Source organism: Carcharhinus amblyrhynchos, unplaced genomic scaffold, assembly GCF_965287045.1.
Source record: "Carcharhinus amblyrhynchos unplaced genomic scaffold, sCarAmb.v2.hapA chromosome_102, whole genome shotgun sequence".
NCBI lineage: Eukaryota > Metazoa > Chordata > Chondrichthyes > Carcharhiniformes > Carcharhinidae > Carcharhinus > Carcharhinus amblyrhynchos.
This window is the reverse complement of record NW_027649842.1, coordinates 383,290-404,493: the sequence shown is the minus strand read 5'-3', so window position 1 is coordinate 404,493 and position 21,204 is coordinate 383,290. Positions and strand designations below refer to the sequence as shown.

The 21,204-nt window shown below is 48.6% G+C and overlaps 1 protein-coding gene across 1 annotated transcript; it reads left to right on the top strand.

Annotated features, from left to right (window-relative positions):
* The first annotated feature begins 768 nt into the window (after positions 1-768).
* LOC145338582 (interleukin-17 receptor D-like) lies at positions 769-19,902 on the top strand. Its single transcript, XM_080182934.1, has 13 exons — positions 769-853; positions 2,904-2,988; positions 3,990-4,148; positions 5,209-5,324; positions 6,995-7,112; positions 10,170-10,202; positions 11,296-11,340; positions 13,528-13,688; positions 14,902-14,973; positions 16,330-16,387; positions 16,685-16,807; positions 18,588-18,757; positions 19,271-19,902. The coding sequence occupies exons 1-13, from the start codon at positions 800-802 to the stop codon at positions 19,853-19,855; spliced, it is 1,779 nt and encodes a 592-aa protein (XP_080039060.1). The 5' UTR covers positions 769-799; the 3' UTR covers positions 19,856-19,902.
* The last annotated feature ends 1,302 nt before the right edge of the window (positions 19,903-21,204 follow it).

The following is a 21,204-nucleotide window of genomic DNA, read 5'->3' as shown; positions in this document are numbered from 1 at the left end:
GGGAGGGTCAGTATCTGGTCACTGGACACTGGGGGAGGGTCAGTATCTGATCACTGGACACTGGGAAGGGTCAGCCTCAAGATAAAGGGGAGGCGGTTTAGAACGGAGTTGAGGAGGAACTTCTTCACTCAAAGGGTGGTGAATCTCTGGAATTCTCTGCCCGTTGAAGTGGTGGAGGCTGCCTCGCTAAATATTTTTAAGAAGCGGGTTGATGGGTTCTTGATAAGAGAGGGGATTAAGGGTTATGGGGAGAGGGCGGGAAAGTGGAACTGAGCCACAACAGATCAGCCATGATCTTATTGAATGGCGGGGCAGGCTCGAAGGGCTAGATGGCCTACTCCTGCTCCTATTTCTTATGTTCTTATGTTCTTATTTCTTAGTATCTGGTCACTGGACACTGGGGGAGGGTCAGTATCTGATCACTGGACACTGGGGGAGGGTCAGTATCTGATCACTGGACACTGGGGGAGGGTCAGTATCTGATCACTGGATACTGGGGGAGGGTCAGTATCTGGTCACTGGGGGATGGGTCAGTATCTGATCACTGGACACTGGGGGAGGGGTCAGTATCTGATCACTGGACACTGGAGGTGGGATGTAGATGGATATTATTTGGGATTGAGGATATTTCCGCAGTGTGTGTATTTAATTTGAGGTTTTGATTTGTATAATGTTTTGTCCCCGACTATTGCGGATGGTTTGGGGTTAATCGCCCCAGGACTGAAACTTGCTCTCATGCAGGGAAGTTTTCCTCCTGACTCTCTGCGATTCTCTGGAGCAGGTCCCCGCCCGGATCCCAATGGAAATGACTGCACTGATCCTGCTCCTGTTCACCGCAATCCCCAGATCCCAGGTCAGAAAAAAGATCTCTGCTCCAGACTGATCCCTACCCCTCACTGGGGGGGTCCACGCGATTCACTGCATATCCCAGTTAGAAATACAGCGATCCTCAGCAGACAGAAGGGGAACGGTCTGTGTTTGTACGAGAGAGGGACAGAGTGATAGAGAGAGACAGAGTGAGAAAGACAGAGAGAGAGAGACAGCGAGACAGAGGGAGAGACAGTGAGACAGAGAGAGAGAGAAAGACAGAGAGAGAGGCGACAAAGAGACAGAGAAAGACAGAGAGACAGAGAGAGAGCCAGACAGAGTGAGAACGACAGAGAAAGAGAGGGAGAGAAACAAAGAGACAGAGAGAGAGAGACAGCGAGAGAGAGGGAGAGAGAGAGAGAGAGAGACAGAGAGAGAGACAGAGAGTGAGAGACAGAGACAGAGCAAGAGAGAGACACAGAGTGCAAAATAGAGAGGAAATGAGGCAGAGAGAGGGGCAGAGAGAGGGAGAGGCAGAGGGGCAGTGAGGGAGAGACTGTGAGAGAGTGAGACAAAGAGATAGAGAGGGAGAGAGGGAGAGGCAGAAAGAGAGAGATAGAGAGGGAGTGAGGCAGAGAGAGAGAGGAGGAGAGAGAAACTGTTAAAGAGTGAGACAAAGACAAAGAGAGAGAGATAGAGATAAAGAGAGATACACGGAGGGAGAGAGAGAGACTGTGAGAGGGTGAGACAAAAAGACAGAGAAAGAGAGATAGAGAAGGAGTGAGGCACAGAGAGACAGAAAGACAGAGACAGAGAGAGAGACAGAAAGAAAGAGAGGGAGCAATAGAGAGAGGGAAAAAGACAGAGAATGAGACAGAGAGAGCGACAGAGATGTAGAGAGAGAGAGCAAGAGGGGGAGAGGGAGAGGGAACAGTAGACGGGACAAAGAGAAAGAGGTGGAGTGCTAGAGACAGGGAGAAAGCATAGGACGCCAGCTGGAAATCTTCAAACATTTCTGCTTCAAGGAGTTGAATCCCAGCTTCTCCCAATCTCTCCCTCTATCCCCGTCTCTCTGTCTATCCCAGTCTCTCTCTCTCTCTATCCCAGTCTCTCTCTCTCTCTATCCCAGTCTCTCTCTCTCTCTATCCCAGTCTCTCTCTCTCTCTCTATCCCAGTCTCTCTCTCTCTATCCCAGTCTCTCTCTCTCTCTCTATCCCAGTCTCTCTCTTTCTCTATCCTACTCTCTCTCTCTCTCTATCCCTGTCTTTCTCTCCCTCTCTCTCAGACTCTCTCTCCCTCTGTCTATCCCAGTCTCTCTCTCTCTCTCTATCCCAGTCTATCTCTCTCTCTCTATCCCAGTCTCTCTCTCTCTCTATCCCAGTCTCTCTCACTCTCTCTCTATCCCAGTATCTCTCACTCTCTCTCTATCCCAGTCTCTCTCTCTCTCTATCCCAGTCTCTCTCTCTCTTTCTCTATCCTACTCTCTCTCCCTATCCCTGTCTTTCTCTCCCTCTCTCTCAGACTCTCTCTCTCTCTCTATCCCAGTCTCTCTCTCTCTCTATCCCAGTCTCTCTCTCTCTATCCCAGTCTCTCTTTCTCTCTCTCTATCTCAGTCTCTCTCTCTCTCTCTATCCCAGTCTCTCTCTCTCTCTATCCCAGTCTCTCTCACTCTCTCTCTATCCCAGTCTCTCTCTCTCTCTATCCCAGTCTCTCTCTCTCTCTCTCTATCCCAGTCTCTCTCTCTCTCTCTCTCTATCCCAGTCTCTCTCTCTCTCTATCCCAGTCTCTCTCTCTCTCTCTCTATCCCAGTCTCTCTCTCTCTCTCTATCCCAGTCTCTCTCTCTCTCTCTATCCCAGTCTCTCTCTCTCTCTATCCCAGTCTCTCTCTTCAACATGAACTGATGTTGCCTCTCCCCTGGGACCCTTTGGGGTAAATCTCCCCCCACCCGACCCCCCCCAGCTCCCCGAAGCCTCTACCTTCTTACTAAAGTTCTGTTGAATGAGAGTTGGAGGAGGTTTACCCGCGGGAGACAAACACACCCATTTAACAAGCTTTAATGTTTTTAGCTTTTCGCAAAGTTTGGTTTCGTTAACAGGTAGATTCTGTCAATAGTCGCGGAGGATTGAGTGCATCAAATGAAGAGAGACAGCAAACTGCAAACTATTCCTTCATTTCTCAAGGTAAGTGTTTCTGGAGAAGATTTATACTTGAGTAAGTTTGCGTCTGTAATCTGTCTCTGTATAGGCACCAGCCGACAGTCTGTAAACCTGTCCCTGTACACGCACCAGCAGATAGTCTGTAACCCTGTCCCTGTACAGGCACCAGCAGACAGTCTGTAACCCTGTACAGGCACCAGCAGACAGTCTGTAACCCTGTACAGGCACCAGCAGACAGTCTGTAAACCTGTCCCTGTACAGGCACCAGCAGACAGTCTGTAAACCTGTCCCTGTACAGGCACCAGCAGACAGTCTGTAACCCTGTCCCTTTACAGGCACCAGCAGACAGTCTGTAACCCTGTACAGGCACCAGCAGACAGTCTGTAACCCTGTCCCGGTACAGGCACCAGCCAAAAGTCTGACAACACCAGGTTTTAGTCCAACCTATTTATTTGATAATATACTCACAAGCTTTCGAGGGACACCCTCTTCGTCAGGTGAATGGAGAGTTCTGGCCTCAGACAGAGCATATAAAGCACAGACAGTTTAGGCCAGAACTCTCCATTCACCTGACGAAGAGGGTGTCCCTCGAAAGCTTGTGAGTATATTATCAAATAAATAGGTTGGACTAAAACCTGGTGTTGTCAGACTTTTTACTCACATTTCTATACAGCTACGTTCCTATGTCACCACCTCCTTATGTTCTCATGTTCTTATACTCCCATGTTCCTATGTTGTCATATTTCCAGATTAACATGTTCCCATATTGCTATGTTGCCAGGTTCTCATATTTCTACTTTCCCATGTTCCCAAGTTTCCATGTTCCCATGTTGCTGTGTCCCCATGTTGCTGTGTCCCCATGTTGCTGTGTCCCCATGTTGCTGTGTTCCCATGTTGCTGTGTCCCCATGTTGCTGCGTCCCCATGTTGCTGTGTCCCCATGTTGCTGTGTTCCCATGTTGCCATGATCCTTGGTCAATGATGATTTAATTCCAGGGTACAATTCACGTTATCATTTCCTTTTAGAGTGTGTTTCGAGTTTCCCCTGCTTTGCGACAGCGTCTGATACTGAAGACTGTGACCATGCTATTGGAATTCCTGAAAATCTGGGAGCGCGAATAGAGCTTTCTGGAAAATGTGGAATTTTGGAGACATTGATAATTGGTTGGAATCCCAGCAAGTTTGGTATATAAATATTCAAATCTCTCAGAGAGTTCCTGAAACACCTTCACAATGACACACCCGAACAGAGCCTGCAGCTAAAACTGGAGTGACTTCATCCAGAACTCACTCAAACTCACACACTCTCTCACACACACACACACACACACACACACACTCTCATTCTCACATACACACACACACACACTCTCACACGCACACACTCTCATTCTCACACACACTCTCACACGCACACACCCTCACTCTCACGCACACACTCTCACGCTCACACACACACACACACACACTGTCACGCACACACACACACTCGCACGCACACACACACACACTCACACACATTAGTGGACCGGATGGGGTTTTCCGATAGTGGGTCATCAGTAGATTCTTAATTCCAGATTTTTTTTTTACTGAATTCAAATTCCACCATCTGCCGTGGCGAGATTCAAACCCGGGTCCCCAGAACATTTGCTGAGTTTCTGGATTAATAGCCGAGTGATAAGACCATATGGCAGCACAGTAATTAGCAAGTCTGCCTCACAGCAGCAGGGACCTGGGTTCAATTCCTGGCTTGGGTCACTGTCAGTATGGAGTCTGCACATTCTCCCCGTGTCTGCGTGGGTTTCCTCCGAATGCCGCGGTCTTCTCCCACAGTCCGAAAGATGTGCTGGTTAGGGTGCACTGGCCGCGCTAAATGGTCATCAGGAGAATCTTAATTCCAGTTGTGTTATTTCTTATTGAATAAAAATCCCACCATCTGCTGGGGCAGGATTCGAACTCGGGTCCCCAGAACATTAGCCGAGTTCCTGGATTAACAGTCTAGCGATAATACCACTAGGCCATCGCCTCCCCATTGTCACTATACCTGAGACTAGCTTTTACATCCAGATTGAGTGAAAGAATTGAAATTAAGTTCCATGGGGAAGGTTAACTGCCCATGTCTCTGATTTACTTACCTCACATCTGATCAGTTGAAGCTTTCTGTTCAATGCTCTAACTCTTACTGTGCTGTAGATTGAAGACTTCTGTCGGGGCTGATTTTATTGTTTGGTCTCTTTGATTGAAGGAATTACATTCTTGCAAGGATTCCAGGTGAGAGTCAGGAGCATTGACAGTTCCAACGATTACACTGACTGCAGGCAGCTCGCGATCAGAGAGAGAGGCAAACTGAGCTCCGAGATGGTAAGTGGGACTCTCGCTGTCTCCTTCTGCTGATCAGTAACCAGGAGAAACACTGATATCAGGTCCTGGTGATCAGTTTTATTCTTGCTCATTGTAGAGGGAGCTTTACTCTGTATCTAACCCCGTGCTGTATCTGTCCTGGGAGTGTTTGATGGGGGACAGTGTAGAGGGAGCTTTACTCTGTATCTAACCCTGTGCTGTACCTGTCCTGGGAGTGTTTGATGGGGGGACAGTGTAGAGGGAGCTTTACTCTGTATCTAACCCTGTGCTGTACCTGTCCTGGGAGTGTTTGATGGGGGGACAGTGTAGAGGGAGCTTTACTCTGTATCTAACCCCATGCTGTACCTGTCGTGGGAGAGTTTGATGGGGGAACAGTGTAGAGGGAGCTTTACTCTGTATCTAACCCCATGCTGTACCTGTCCTGGGAGTGTTTGATGGGGGACAGTGTAGAGGGAGCTTTACTCTGTATCTAACCCCGTGCTGTACCTGTCCTGGGAGTGTTTGATGGGGGGACAGTGTAGAGGGACCTTTACTCTGTATCTAACCCCGTGCTGTCCCTGTCCTGGGAGTGTTTGATGGGGGAACAGTGTAGAGGGACCTTTACTCTGTATCTAACCCCGTGCTGTACCTGTCCTGGGAGTGTTTGATGGGGGACAGTGTAGAGGGACCTTTACTCTGTATCTAACCCTGTACTGTACCTGTCCTGGGAGTGTTTGATGGGGGGACAGTGTAGAGGGACCTTTACTCTGTATCTAACCCCGTGCTGTCCCTGTCCTGGGAGTGTTTGATGGGGGGACAGTGTAGACGGACCTTTACTCTGTATCTGACCCCGTGCTGTCCCTGTCCTGGGAGTGATTGATGGGGGGACAGTGTAGAGGGAGCTTTACTCTGTATCTAACCCCGTGCTATACCTGTCCTGGGGGTGTTTGATGGGGGGACAGTGTAGAGGGAGCTTTACTCTGTATCTAACCCCGTGCTGTACCTGTCCTGGGAATGTTTGATGGGGGGACAATGTAGAGGGAGCTTTACTCTGTATCTAACCCCGTGTTGTACCTGTCCTGGGAGTGTTGATGGGGGGACAGTGTAGAGGGAGCTTTACTCTGTATCTAACCCCGTGTTGTACCTGTCCTGGGAGTGTTTGATGGGGGACAGTGTAGCGGGAGCTTTAGTCTGTATCTAACCCCATGCTGTACCTGTCCTGGGAGTGTTTGATGGGGACAGTGTAGAGGAAGCTTTACTCTGTATCTAACCCCGTGCTGTACCTGTCCTGGGAGTGTTTGATGGGGACAGTGTAGAGGGAGCTTTACTCTGTATCTAACCCCGTGCTGTACCTGTCCTGGGAGTGTTTGATGGGGGACAGTGTAGAGGGAGCTTTACGCTGTATCTAACCCTGTGCTGTACCTGTCCTGGGAGTGTTTGATGGGGACCGTGTAGAGGGAGCTTTACTCTGTATCTAACCCCGTGCTGTACCTGTCCTGGGAGTGTTTGATGGGGGACAGTGTAGAGGGAGTTTTACTCTGTATCTAACCCCGTGCTGTACCTGTCCTGGGAGTGTTTGATGGGGGGACAGTGTAGAGGGAGATTTAGTGTGTTATATTTATCGGGATGATATACTGGCACCCAATCCCTCACCCTGTTGTGTTTATTCTGCTTCCTGTCTTATTCTCCAGTTGGTTGAGACGACATTTTGTGTACCAGCAGAGTCCCAGTATTTGATAGCGGTTAACGCCTACCCCATTCCACGGGGGCGAGAACGAGAGGCGAGAATCATTGTGTTCCAGAGAGAACGTGAGTGCAATTTAGCTCAGATTTCAAATCAGGTTTTGCAACTCAATGGAAACATAGGAGATAGAAGCAGGTGGAGGCCATTCGGCCCTTCAAGCCTGCTCCACCATCCATCACCATCATGGCTGATCACCCAACTCAATTCCCTAGTCCTGCTTTCTCCCCATAACCTTTGATCCCATTCGCCCCAAGTGCTATTTCCAGCCTCCTCTTGAATACATTCAACGTTTTGGCATCAACTACTTCCTGTGGGCATGAATTCCACAGGCTCCCCGGGTGAAGAAATGTCTCCTCACCTCCGTCCTAAATGGTCTACCCCCAATCCTCAGACTGTGACCCCCTGGTTCTGGATTCCCTCCACCATTGGGAACATCCTCCCTGCATCTACCCTGGTCTAGAATTTTAGAAGTTTCTCTGATCTCCCCCCTCATCAGTCCCACCATCCCCGGAATCAGCCTGGTAAACCTTCGCTGAACTCCCTCGAGAGCAAGAACATCCTTCCTCAGAAAAGGAGACCCAAACTGCACACAATACTCCCAGCGTAGTCTCCAGTCTCAAACCACTCAGGAGGCCCGTGGCTCACTCTAGGAATTGGGATTATCTTCACTCTGGGAATTGGGATTATTCTCACTCTGGGAATTGGGATTATTCTCACTCTGGGAATTGGGATTATCTTCACTCTGGGAATTGGGATTATTCTCACTCTGGGAATTGGGATTATTCTCACTCTGGGAATTGGGATTATCTTCACTCTGGGAATTGGGATTATTCTCACTCTGGGAGTCGGGATTATTCTCACTCTGGGAATTGGGATTATCCTCACTCTGGGAATTGGGATTATCTTCACTCTGGGAATTGGGATTATTCTCACTCTAGGAATTGGGATTATCTTCACTCTGGGAATTGGGATTATTCTCACTCTGGGAATTGGGATTATCTTCACTCTGGGAATTGGGATTATCCTCACTCTGGGAGTTGGGATTATTCTCACTCTAGGAATTGGGATTATCTTCACTCTGGGAATTGGGATTATTCTCACTCTGGGAATTGGGATTATTCTCACTCTGGGAATTGGGATTATCCTCACTCTGGGAATTGGGATTATCCTCACTCTGGGAGTTGGGATTATTCTCACTCTGGGAGTTGGGATTATTCTCACTCTAGGAATTGGGATTATCCTCACTCTGGGAATTGGGATTATTCTCACTCTGGGAATTGGGATTATCTTCACTCTGGGAATTGGGATTATCCTCACTCTGGGAGTTGGGATTATTCTCACTCTGGGAGTTGGGATTATTCTCACTCTGGGAATTGGGATTATTCTCACTCTGGGAATCGGGATTATTCTCACTCTAGGAATTGGGATTATCCTCACTCTGGGGATTGGGATTATTCTCACTCTGGGAATTGGGATTATTCTCACTCTGGGAATTGGGATTATTCTCACTCTGGGAATTGGGATTATTCTCACTCTGGGAGTTGGGATTATTCTCACTCTGGGAATTGGGATTATTCTCACTCTGGGAATTGGGATTATTCTCACTCTGGGAATTGGGATTATTCTCACTCTGGGAATCGGGATTATTCTCACTCTAGGAATTGGGATTATCCTCACTCTGGGGATTGGGATTATTCTCACTCTGGGAATTGGGATTATTCTCACTCTGGGAGTTGGGATTATTCTCACTCTGGGAATTGGGATTATTCTCACTCTGGGAGTTGGGATTATTCTCACTCTGGGGATTGGGATTATTCTCACTCTGGGAGTTGGGATTATTCTCACTCTGGGAATCGGGATTATTCTCACTCTAGGAATTGGGATTATCCTCACTCTGGGAATTGGGATTATTCTCACTCTGGGAATTGGGATTATTCTCACTCTGGGAATTGGGATTATTCTCACTCTGGGAATTGGGATTATTCTCACTCTGGGAATCGGGATTATTCTCACTCTGGGAATTGGGATTATCCTCACTCTGGGAATTGGGATTATCCTCACTCTGGGAGTTGGGATTATCCTCACTCTGGGAATTGGGATTATTCTCACTCTGGGAATTGGGATTATTCTCACTCTGGGAGTTGGGATTATCCTCACTCTGGGAATCGGGATTATTCTCACTCTGGGAATCGGGATTATTCTCACTCTGGGAATTGGGATTATCCTCACTCTGGGAATTGGGATTATTCTCACTCTGGGAATTGGGATTATCCTCACTCTGGGAATTGGGATTATTCTCACTCTGGGAGTCGGGATTATTCTCACTCTGGGAATTGGGATTATTCTCACTCTGGGAATTGGGATTATTCTCACTCTGGGAATTGGGATTATCCTCACTCTGGGAGTTGGGATTATCCTCACTCTGGGAATTGGGATTATTCTCACTCTGGGAGTTGAGATTATTCTCACTCTGGGAGTTGGGATTATTCTCAGGCTGGGAGTTGGGATTATTCTCAGGCTGGGAGTTGGGATTATTCTCACTCTGGGAGTTGGGATTATTCTCAGGCTGGGAGTTGGGATTATTCTCACTCTGGGAGTTGGGATTATCCTCACTCTGGGAGTTGGGATTATTCTCAGGCTGGGAGTTGGGATTATTCTCAGGCTGGGAGTTGGGATTATTCTCAGGCTGGGAGTTGGGATTATTCTCAGGCTGGGAGTTGGGATTATTCTCACTCTGGGAGTTGGGATTATTCTCACTCTGGGAGTCGGGATTATTCTCACTCTGGGAGTTGGGATTATCCTCACTCTGGGAGTTGGGATTATTCTCAGGCTGGGAGTTGGGATTATTCTCAGGCTGGGAGTTGGGATTATTCTCAGGCTGGGAGTTGGGATTATTCTCACTCTGGGAGTTGGGATTATTCTCAGGCTGGGAGTTGGGATTATTCTCACTCTGGGAGTTGGGATTATCCTCACTCTGGGAGTTGGGATTATTCTCAGGCTGGGAGTTGGGATTATTCTCAGGCTGGGAGTTGGGATTATTCTCAGGCTGGGAGTTGGGATTATCCTCACTCTGGGAGTTGTGACAAATCGTGATTCAATTTTTTTCCTCTTTCTCTTCACAGGACCGTCTGAATCTCCTGCTGGATTCTCCCCCGGTAACTGCTTTCTGCTTTTTAATCCTGTTTCTAACCAGTTTTGCTCTTTTTCCATCCTGATAAATTAGGTGAATTTGAGATTTGACACCAGTGGGCTGCTGTTGGACAGTTTGGTCCTGTCTCTCTGGACTCCCCCCTTGTGTTGTGTCAGTGCTGGGCTGACAGAGTGGGGCTGTGGGGAAAGGTGTGGGTGGGGGTCGGTGCTGGGAAATGGGCCTGGGGTCCCACTGGATTATAAAGGAGAATGTGTGAGTGTGTGAGTCTGTGTCAGTGTGTGTGCCAGTGTGTTTGTGTTTGAGTGGGCACACACTCACACACATTCACTCACACACACACTCACACACTCCCAGCCGACACCAGAATGAAATAAGAAAATAAGAAAATAAGGGATCTAGGTGTATGTGTACATAGATCCCTGAAAGTTGGGAATCAAGTAGATAAGGTTGTTAAGAAGGCGTACGGTGTCTTGGCATTTATTGGTAGGGGGATTGAATTTAGGAGTCGCAGCGTCATGTTGCAACTGTACACTACTCTAGTGCGGCCGCACTTGGAGTACTGTGTGCAGTTCTGGTCCCCGCATTACAAGAAGGATGTGGAGGCGTTGGAGAGGGTGCAGAGGAGGTTTACTAGGATGTTGCCTGGTATGGTGGGGAGGTCCTATGAGGAGAGACTGAGGGATTTAGGGTTGTTTTCGTTGGAAAGAAGGCGGCTAAGAGGGGATCTTATTGAAACATATAAGATGATTAGAGGTTGAGATAGGGTGGATAGTGATAGCTTTTTTCCTCGGATGGAGAAAGCTAGCACGAGGGGGCATGGCTTTAAATTAAGGGGGGGGGTAGCTACAGGACGGATGTCAGGGGTAGGTTCTTTACCCAGCGGGTGGTGAGGGATTGGAATGCCCTGCCTGCTGCAGTTGTAAATGCGTCTAGTTTGGGGGCGTTTAAGAGATCTCTGGATAGGTTTATGGACGAAAAGGGATTGGTATAGGCTAGTGGGTCATTGTTTTTGTAACTGGTCGGCGCAACATCGTGGGCCGAAGGGCCTGTTCTGCGCTGTAATGTTCTATGTTCTATGTTCTAACCTTCTCTTTCAGATTGCAATCGCCTGTTCGGGAGCAGGAAGACAGAATGTCTGAGATGTGAGTAACCTCTGATCCTGTTAAAGGTCACAGTTTCCCAATGAGTTTTCACAAATTCTCTGTAAATGTGGTCTCTACTGATACTGGGGTCTGTTTGTTTATTCATTAATGGCCCATGGGTGTCACTGGCTGGGTCAGTATTTATTACCCATCCCTAGTTGCCCCTTGGAGGGCAGTTGAGAGTCACCCACATTGCTGTGGCTCTGGAGTCACATGTAGGCCAGACCGGGGTAAGATTTCCTTCCCTAAAGGGGACCAGATGGGTTTTTCCGACAATGGGGCATCAGTAGATTCTTAATTCCAGATAATATTTGTTGAATTCAAATTCCACCATCTGCTGGGGCGGGATTCGAACCCGGGTCCCCGGAACGTTAGCTGAGTTTCTGGATTAATAGTCCAGTGGTAATACCACGAGGCCGTCACCTCTGAGAATAAAAACTGTGACGACAGGAGGTCTGATTTTACTATCAAGCTGTGTCCGTTTTTGGTCACAAAAACTTGGTAAAGTCGGGCGTGAGGCAATTAGAGCGGTCCGTGCCCGGCTCCGCACCGGTTCCCCCGTTACCAAGGCCCCAAAATGGCCGCCATCGGGACCATGACCGAAGACGGTCATTTAAATACATTTGCATACATTTAAATTGACTTAAAGGGCCGCACGCCCAAACTCACTGGCACTTCCCCCTTTCCCACCGTGTTCGTCCATCCAGAATCGACGCAAAACAGACACGCTCCACAAAAGTCCGATCTGGGCGCTCCACCTAGGGGGGAGCATCCGACGGCTCTCTGCTTGAGATTGGGGGGGGCGGGGGGGGGTGTCTGCTGTCACTCTGCCTGAGATCAGTGAGGGGAAGGCGCCTATGAGTGGCGGAGAGGGTGGGGGACAAGGGGGTCAGTAATGTCCTGGGGGATGGGGCAATGCCTGTGAGCCAGGGGGAGGCATTTTCCAGCCGGGACTCATATGGCTGGGGGGGGGGGGGGGGGGGGGGGGCGGTGCATAATCACTTTTTGTCTGCGCATGCGCAGTTGGAGGTGCCGACCGCAGCTGGAGGGTTTCGGGCGCATTAAGCCCCATCCACAGGCTTGTGCAACGCGATTCAGAATCGCTGATATTTTTTCAGGCAGAGCACGTATGGAGGTGCCTGAGAACGGGTCTAAAAGTCAGATCTGAAACAGTCCCAGTTTCAAGTCCACAATTTACTTAGAGTGAAAATGGTAAAATAGGGTCCAGACACTTTGGGGACAGTGTAGAGGGAGCTTTACCCTGTATCTAACCCCGTGCTGTACCTGTCCTGGGAGTGTTTGATGGGGACAATGTAGAGGGAGCTTTACTCTGTATCTAACCCCATGCTGGACCTGTCCTGGGAGTGTTTGATGGGGGACAGTGTAGAGGGAGCTTTACTCTGTATCTAACCCTGTGCTGTACCTGTCCTGGGAGTGTTTGATGGGGGGACAGTGTAGAGGGAGCTTTACTCTGTATCTAACCCCGTGCTGTACCTGTCCTGGGAGTGTTTGATGGGGACAGTGTAGAGGGAGATTTACTCTGTATCTAACCCCGTGCTGTACCTGTCCTGGGAGTGTTTGATGGGGACAGTGTAGAGGGCGATTTACTCTGTATCTAACCCCGTGCTGTACCTGTCCTGGGAGTGTTTGATGGGGGACAGTGTAGAGGGAGCTTTACTCTGTATCTAGCCCTGTGCTGTACCTGTCCTGGGAGTGTTTGATGGGGACAGTGTAGAGGGAGCTTTACTCTGTATCTAACCCCGTGCTGTACCTGTCCTGGGAGTGTTTGATGGGGGACAGTGTAGAGGGAGCTTTACTCTGTATCTAACCCCGTGCTGTACCTGTCCTGGGAGTGTTTGATGGGGGACAGTGTAGAGGGAGCTTTACTCTGTATCTAACCCCGTGCTGTACCTGTCCTGGGAGTGTTTGATGGGGGGATGGTGTAGAGGGAGCTTTACTCTGTATCTAACCCCGTGCTGTACCTGTCCTGGGAGTGTTTGATGGGGGACAGTGTAGAGGGAGCTTTACTCTGTATCTAACTCCTGCTAAATGTTCCCAGTATTCCAGGTGTGGTCTAACTGCTGCTTTGTATAGTTTAATGAAGACTTCTCTATTTTTATACTCCAATGAATTTGAGCTTATTGAGATTGTAATCAGTTCTGTCCATTATTCCATCTCTCCTCTCAGGCTGGGTACCAGAGAATATCATCTTTAAACAGGAGTGGACCAGTGTAATCCTGACCTTCGAACCAGCTCCAGAAAATTATGGCTTCCATTGCTACCATATCAGCTACGGCCAAATAGCAAGGGGAAGACCCAGGCCGGAAAGATGGCAGCACATTTCTGTGGTAGGCAGGCACCAGATTAACCTGCTACTCTCTCCCAGATACACTGCTCCCCGTGCGGAAACTACAGGGGAGCGGGGGACCGGTGGAGGTGCGGGGTGGAGGCGGTGGGAGGAGGAGATGTTAGAATGTCAAGTGAGTGGACAGTAATAGTCACAGTTACTCTCCCACACAGCGGCAACGTTCCCAGCTACACTTGCCCATTGGACGAATGTTCCCTGTTACTTGGGTGTGTTGGGTGGAGGGGGGGGGTGGAGAAGGAGGAGTGGGGGGTATGGTCGTTGTGGAATGTGCTGCAATTAAACTTTTCAAATGTGCTGTGGCCATTCAGCCCTTCGAGCCTGCTCCCCATTCATTTTGATCATCGAATTCAATATCCTGATCCCCTCCTTCCCCCCCCATCCCTCAATCGCTTTAGCCTCAAGAACGATATCTAATTTCTTCCTGAAATCACACAACGTTTTGGCCTCAACTACTTTCTGTGGGAGTGAATTCCACACATTCCCCACCCTCTGGGTGAAGAAATTTCTCCTCACCTCAGTTCTAAAAGGTTTCCCCCTTATCCTCAAACTCTGACCCCTAGTTCTGGACTCCCCCCACCATCGGGGACATTCTTTCTGAATCTACCCTGTCTAACCCTGTTAGAATTTTATAAGTTTCTATCAGATTCCCTCTCACTCTTCTAAACTCCAGTGAATATAATCCTAACCGACTCAGTCTCTCCTCATATGACAGACCTGCCATCCCAGGAATCAGCCTGGTAAACCTTCACTGCGCTCCCTCTATAGTAAGAACGCTGTATGTCAGGGCCTGTGTATTCTGATAACTGTGTATCGGAGTGTCTGTATTCTGCTTTCTGCATGTAGGGTCTGTGCATTCTGATAACTGTGTATCAGGGTCTGTGTATTCTGATATCTGTATATCAGAGTCTGTGTATTCTGATACCTGTGTGTACGGTCTGTATATTCTGATATTTGTGTGTAGGGTCTGTGTATTCTGATATTTGTGTGTGGGGTCTGTGTATTCTGATATCTGTATATCAGAGTCTGTGTATTCTGATACCTGTGTGTACGGTCTGTATATTCTGATATTTGTGTGTGGGGTCTGTGTTTTCTGATATCTGTATATCAGGGTCTGTGTATTCTGATAACTGATATCGGGGGCTGTGTTTTCTATTCTTTTGATAAATATTTGGAGTTTTTTTTCATTTTCACAGCCCCATGAGGATGAGCACACAGTGACTGCGTCACTGGGAAATCTACAGCCAGGTTACAATTACAGTGTGATGGTGAGTTCCTGCACCCCACCCCTGACAATACAGACAATCAGAATTGACCCTGGTGATTTGTATATTGTATACTGTGTATTCTGATATCTGTGTATCAGGGTCTGTGTATTCTGATATTTGTGCGTTAAGATCCGTGCATTCTGATATCTGTGTATTAGGATCCATGTATTCTGATATCTGTGTATTAGGATCCGTGTATTCTGATATCTGTGTGTCAGGATCCGTGTATTCTGATAACTGTGTGTTAGGATCCGTGTATTCTAGTACCTGTGTGTTAGGATCCATGTATTCTGGTATCTGTGTGTTAGGATCCGTGTATTCTGATATCTGTGTGTTAGAATCTGTGTATTTTGATATCTATGTGTTAGGATCTATGTGTTCTGATATCTGTGTGTTAAGATCTGTGTATTCTGATATCTGTGTGTTAAGATCCGTGTATTCTGATATCTGTGTGTTAAGATCCATGTATTCTGATATCTGTGTGTTAGGATCTATGTGTTCTGATATCTGTGTGTTAAGATCTGTGTATTCTGATATCTGTGCGTTAAGATCCGTGTATTCTGATATCTGCATATCAGGATCTGTATAATCTAATATCTGTGTGTTAGGGTCTGTGTGTTCTGATATCTGTGTGTTGAGATCCGTGTATTCTGATATCTGTGTATCAGGGTCTGTGTATTCTGATATCTGTGTGTTAAGATCCGTGAATTCTGATATCTGTGTATCAGGGTCTGTGTGTTCTGACATCTGTGTGTTAGGATCCGTGTATTCTGATATCTGTGTGTTAGGATCCGTGTATTCTGATATCTGTGTGTTAAGATCCGTGTATTCTGATATCTGTGTATCAGGATCTGTGTATTCTGATATCTGTGAGTTAAGATCCGTGAATTCTGATATCTGTGTATCAGGGCCTGTGTATTCTGATATCTGTGTGTTAGGATCTGTGTATTCTGATTTCTGTGTGTTAGGGTCTGTGTATTCTGATATCTGTGTGTTAGGATCCGTGTATTCCGATATCTGTGTATCAGGGTCTGTGTATTCTGATATCTGTGTGTTAGGGTCTGTGTATTCTGATATCTGTGTGTTAGGATCTGTGTATTCTGATTTCTGTGTGTTAGGGTCTGTGTATTCTGATATCTGTGTGTTAGGATCCGTGTATTCTGATATCTGTGTATCAGGGTCTGTGTATTCTGATATCTGTGTGTTAGGGTCTGTGTGTTCTGGTATCTATGTGTTAGGATCTGTGTATTCTGGTATCTGTGTGTTAGGATCTGTGTATTCTGATATCTGCGTATCAGGGTCTGTGTATTCTGTCCACTAAGAATTATTCACAATTTCCCCTGTTATTTTTTGCAGATTTATTCTGACTTTCTGAATGCCAGGAGGAGGCGTGTTACTCATTTTGTCAGCACAGGTCAGTGTTTCTTTTCCAACACTGTCCTGACAGTGATTATACAGGGTGTGAGGTACGATTCTGAGATTAACAATGTTCGCCTGTACTGGTTGCCATTGGGAGGCAGGTGCTGAGCACTGTCGCAGGGAATGTTGTCGGTCCCTGTTTCTGTGGCTCTCCGAGTGTTGCCTATGCTTCGGGGAAGGCCATTTTCAGATGCTGCGGGAGTGGCACCCCCGATCAGAAGGCAATGTCTCCCCGCGATGTCTCTATCCTTTCCAGATTGACTTGATTCCAGGCTTGGCTTTTATTCCACAGATGATGATGTGACCTTCCCTGTGATATGGCTAGTTATCGGCCTGGGAGCAATCGCCATCATTAGCATTGTCTCTGGGACTTTCATTGCAACCCGCGTGAAGAAGAAAAGTGGGAATCCAGAGGGTAATTATTACACAAACATTGAGTGTGCATTCAGAGGAGAATGCGTGTGCAGTGTTGTGAAGTTGAGTTTGCGAAGTGTGGTCCTTTTAAAAGCTGGTGTTGTGTTCAATGCTTGGACATTTAGAATGCAGGTGCATATAGGGTACACTGAATGCAACATTTTAACAAGGCGCAAGTATCAGGCTTGCCTTGGTAACAGGCTCTGCAGGCTTTTGAATTTTGACATCCTGTCAGTTTAAAGAAGGCACTCAGCCACCAGGAACCTATCCAATTTGAATTTGCTGTTGTTGACAATCCTGATGTAGGAAAGGTGATCAGATCATCCTCGTTGTAAAGAGAGAAACTCAACTGCCTGCCTGCAGCTCAACTGAAGAGCTGCTACCTCTCAATACTTAGCGAGGGAAAGAACGACTCCCTGCCAGCTTAAAATATCTCTTAAGAGAACTCTCCATCTATCTAACGAAGGGTACCAAAATCAGAAACAGCTTACAGACAGCGGAATCAACAGAGAAACTCCAAAGATTTTCCAAAGCCAAGACACCTGTTTGTATATTTCTTTTGTGAGTGACTAAGTTTTTCTTTGGGAATGAATGATCCTTGTATTTATTTCAACAGCATTCCAGTAGAACCTTACTTTAATTGATATGTTACTTATTTAATTATAGTTCCCGATTGGGTAACTAAACAACTTGTTAACCGTTCACTTAAAGTGAGTATCGGCTCTTTCTGCTAACAAACCTCTAAACATTACTGAAGGACAGTTCACACCTTTCCAAACAGTTTTAACAGATTACAAAGCCAAAAATTCTCTTGGGGGATTTGGCAAGGCTTCTCAAAAGGGGATCAATATCTGCGTTGTAACAGTTTATCTGTGCGCGCATCTGTATGTGTGATTGTGCCTGTCTGTGTGTGGGTCTGTGTGTGTGTATCTGTGTGGGTGTATGTGCCTGTCTGTGTGCAGGTCTGTGTGTGTGTATCTGTGTGGGTATATGTGCCTGTCTGTGTGCAGGTCTGTGTGTGTATATCTGTGTGGGTGTATGTGCCTGTCTGTGTATGGGTCTTTCTGTGTGTGTATCTGTGTGGGTGAGTAAAAGAGGGACATGTGTCTAGGATAGGAGGAACGCGTGTTTGCGTGAGGGATTGATGGACACGTGTCAGAGGAAGGAACACATATCGGGGCAGGAGAAACACATATTGGGGCAGGAGAAACACACGTCGGGGCAGGAGGAACACACGTCGGGGCAGGAGGAACACACGTCGGGGCAGGAGAAACACACGTCGGGGCAGGAGAAACACACGTCGGGGCAGGAGAAACACACGTCGGGGCAGGAGGAACACACGTCGGGGCAGGAGGAACACACGTCGGGGCAGGAGGAACACACGTCGGGGCAGGAGAAACACACGTCGGGGCAGGAGAAACACACGTCGGGGCAGGAGAAACACACGTCGGGGCAGGAGAAACACACGTCGGGGCAGGAGGAACACACGTCGGGGCAGGAGGAACACACGTCGGGGCAGGAGGAACACACATCGGGGCAGGAGGAACACACATCGGGGCAGGAGGAACACACATCGGGGCAGGAGGAACACACATCGGGGCAGGAGGAACACACATCGGGGCAGGAGGAACACACATCGGGGCAGGAGAAACACATGTCGGGGCAGGAGGAACATGTATGTGGGTGGTCGGGTGCGGGTGGGAGAGTTTCAGGTTGAGGGAGGGTGTCTGATCTCACCAGGATGTGGACCCTGTGATCTTGGCTTTATGCTCTCACTCCAGAACTCAACAACGACATGGAGTTTGGGAATAAGGGAAAGGAGTCGCAGGAGCCGAACGGATTCCGGAATATTCCCAAGGTTTTTCTCTGTTATTGTAACAGGGATGGCGAGAAAACCATCAACATGATCCTGCACTTTGCTGCGTTCCTGCAGGAACATTGCGGATGTCGGGTAAGGGAGATGCAGTGTGGGAATGAGACTGGGATGGGTGCTGGGGGAGGGGGAAGGGGTGGGTGTGGGGGGAACGGCATTATCTGCACAGCCCACATGTCAGACAGACAGGTGTCAGACAGACAGACGGGTGTTATACTTACGTCAGGGTAGTGTGTACATTGCTGCTACATCTACCGGGTGGCACAGTACCACAGTGGTCAGCACTGCTGCTTCACAGCTCCAGGGTCCTGGGTTCGATTCCCGGCTCGGGTCACTGTCTGTGTGGAGTTTGTACATTCTCCCCGTGTCTGCGTGGGTTTCCTCCCACAATCCACAGATGTGCAGGGTTAGGTTGATTGGCCATGCTTAAAAATTGCCCCTCAGTGTCCTGAGATGCGTAGGTTAGAGGGATTAGTGGGTAAATATGTAGGGATATGGGGGTAGGGTCTGGGTGGGACTCGATGGGCCGAATGGCCTCCTTCTGCACTGTAGGATTTCTTTGATCTCAGTGTGCTCTCTCTCTCTGTACAGGTTGTTCTGGATCTGTGGGAGAGGCTGGCCATCAGCTGTGAGGGTCAGCTGGAATGGTTGAGCTGTCAGATCTGGGAGTCGGACTATGTCATTGTTATCGCCTCCAAGGGGCCTGAGGCCGGGATGGAGACGAGAGCCGCGGACCCTGGCAGAGTGAGCCAAGAGGACCTCGGCCAGGGAGTTAGCTTCAGCGTAGCTGTCTCCATGATCGCACAGAGGCTGTGCCAGGCCGTCGCTCATCGCCAAGACCTCTCCAAATTCATAGTGGCATCTTTCAGCCACACTGGACACGGGGAGATTCCTGACACCCTTCAGCTAGCCTCCAAGTACCAGCTGATGACTGAATTCCCCCAGCTCTTTGCCCACCTTCACTCCATGGAGCTGTGCAGACCAGGGTATACCGTCCACGTGGACAAGATCTCCCAGGACACTTACTGGCAAACACCCACAGGCCTCAATCTGTATCACGCTATTGCTGCCTTGTGTAGTGACAATATCCCTCAGACATTCACGAGCTCAGATGCTGCAGGCAGAGAAGGAATAATTACCACAGACATTAATCTTTCTCCCTCCAAATCTCTGTAAACACATACTCTGTAACAGGCATACACAGGAACAGAAGGAGGCTATTCAGCCCCTCTCTCTCCAGCCTGTTACACAGGAACAGAAGGAGGCTATTCAGCCCCTCTCTCTCCAGCCTGTTACACAGGAACAGGAGGAGGCTATTCAGCCCCTCTCTCTCCAGCCTGTTACACAGGAACAGAAGGAGGCCATTCAGCCCCTCTCTCTCCAGCCTGTTACACAGGAACAGGAGGAGGCTATTCAGCCCCTCTCTCTCCAGCCTGTTACACAGGAACAGAAGGAGGCCATTCAGCCCCTCTCTCTCCAGCCTGTTACACAGGAACAGGAGGAGGCCATTCAGCCCCTCTCTCTCCAGCCTGTTACACAGGAACAGGAGGAGGCCATTCAGCCCCTCTCTCTCCAGTCTGTTACACAGGAACAGAAGGAGGCCATTCAGCCCCTCTCTCTCCAGCCTGTTACACAGGAACAGAAGGAGGCCATTCAGCCCCTCTCTCTCCAGCCTGTTACACAGGAAAAGGAGGCCATTCAGCCCCTCTCTCTCCAGTCTGTTACACAGGAACAGAAGGAGGCCATTCAGCCCCTCTCTCTCCAGCCTGTTATACAGGAACAGGAGGAGGCCATTCAGCCCCTCTCAAGCCTGTTACACAGGAACAGGAGGAGGCCATTCAGCCCCTCTCAAGCCTGTTACACAGGAACAGGAGGAGGCCATTCAGCCCCTCTCTCTCGAGCCTGTTACACAGGAACAGGAGGAGGCCATTCAGCCGCCTTCTCCAGCCTGTTATACAGAAACAAACGAAGGCCCATTCTTCCCCCCACCCGTTCCCTACCCCCACCCCCTCGAGCCTGTTACACTGGGACAGGATGACACCCACTCTGCCCCTCTCTCTCTCCAGCCTGTTACAGGAACAGGAGGAGGCCATTCATCCCCTCTCGAGCCTGTTACATAGGAGCTGGAGGATGTCATTTAACCCCTCTTGATGTGTTGCACGGTTCAGTGAGATCACAGCTGGCGTGTAGTCTAACTCCAACTGCCCTCCTTTGTTTTTCCACCCCCCCACTCCCACCACCCCCTTACATACTCTGGATGACAAAAGTGTATACATCTTAAGATTTAAAACTGACACTTTATCTAACATGGATTGGCATTTGTGAATGAGAGTTCTGAACTTCTGTTACCCTCCGCGTTTACAAACCTTTACTCATTCCTCTCCTGCTTTACATTTTAAATTCTGCCTCCCAGTCCAAACTCCCCAAACAAAGGAGAATCTATTTATCCCATTTCCCTGTGATACCTGGAACACATGCGGATGGTTAAGAGTTCTTGCAATGAGATAGTGATGTGTACCGTGTTG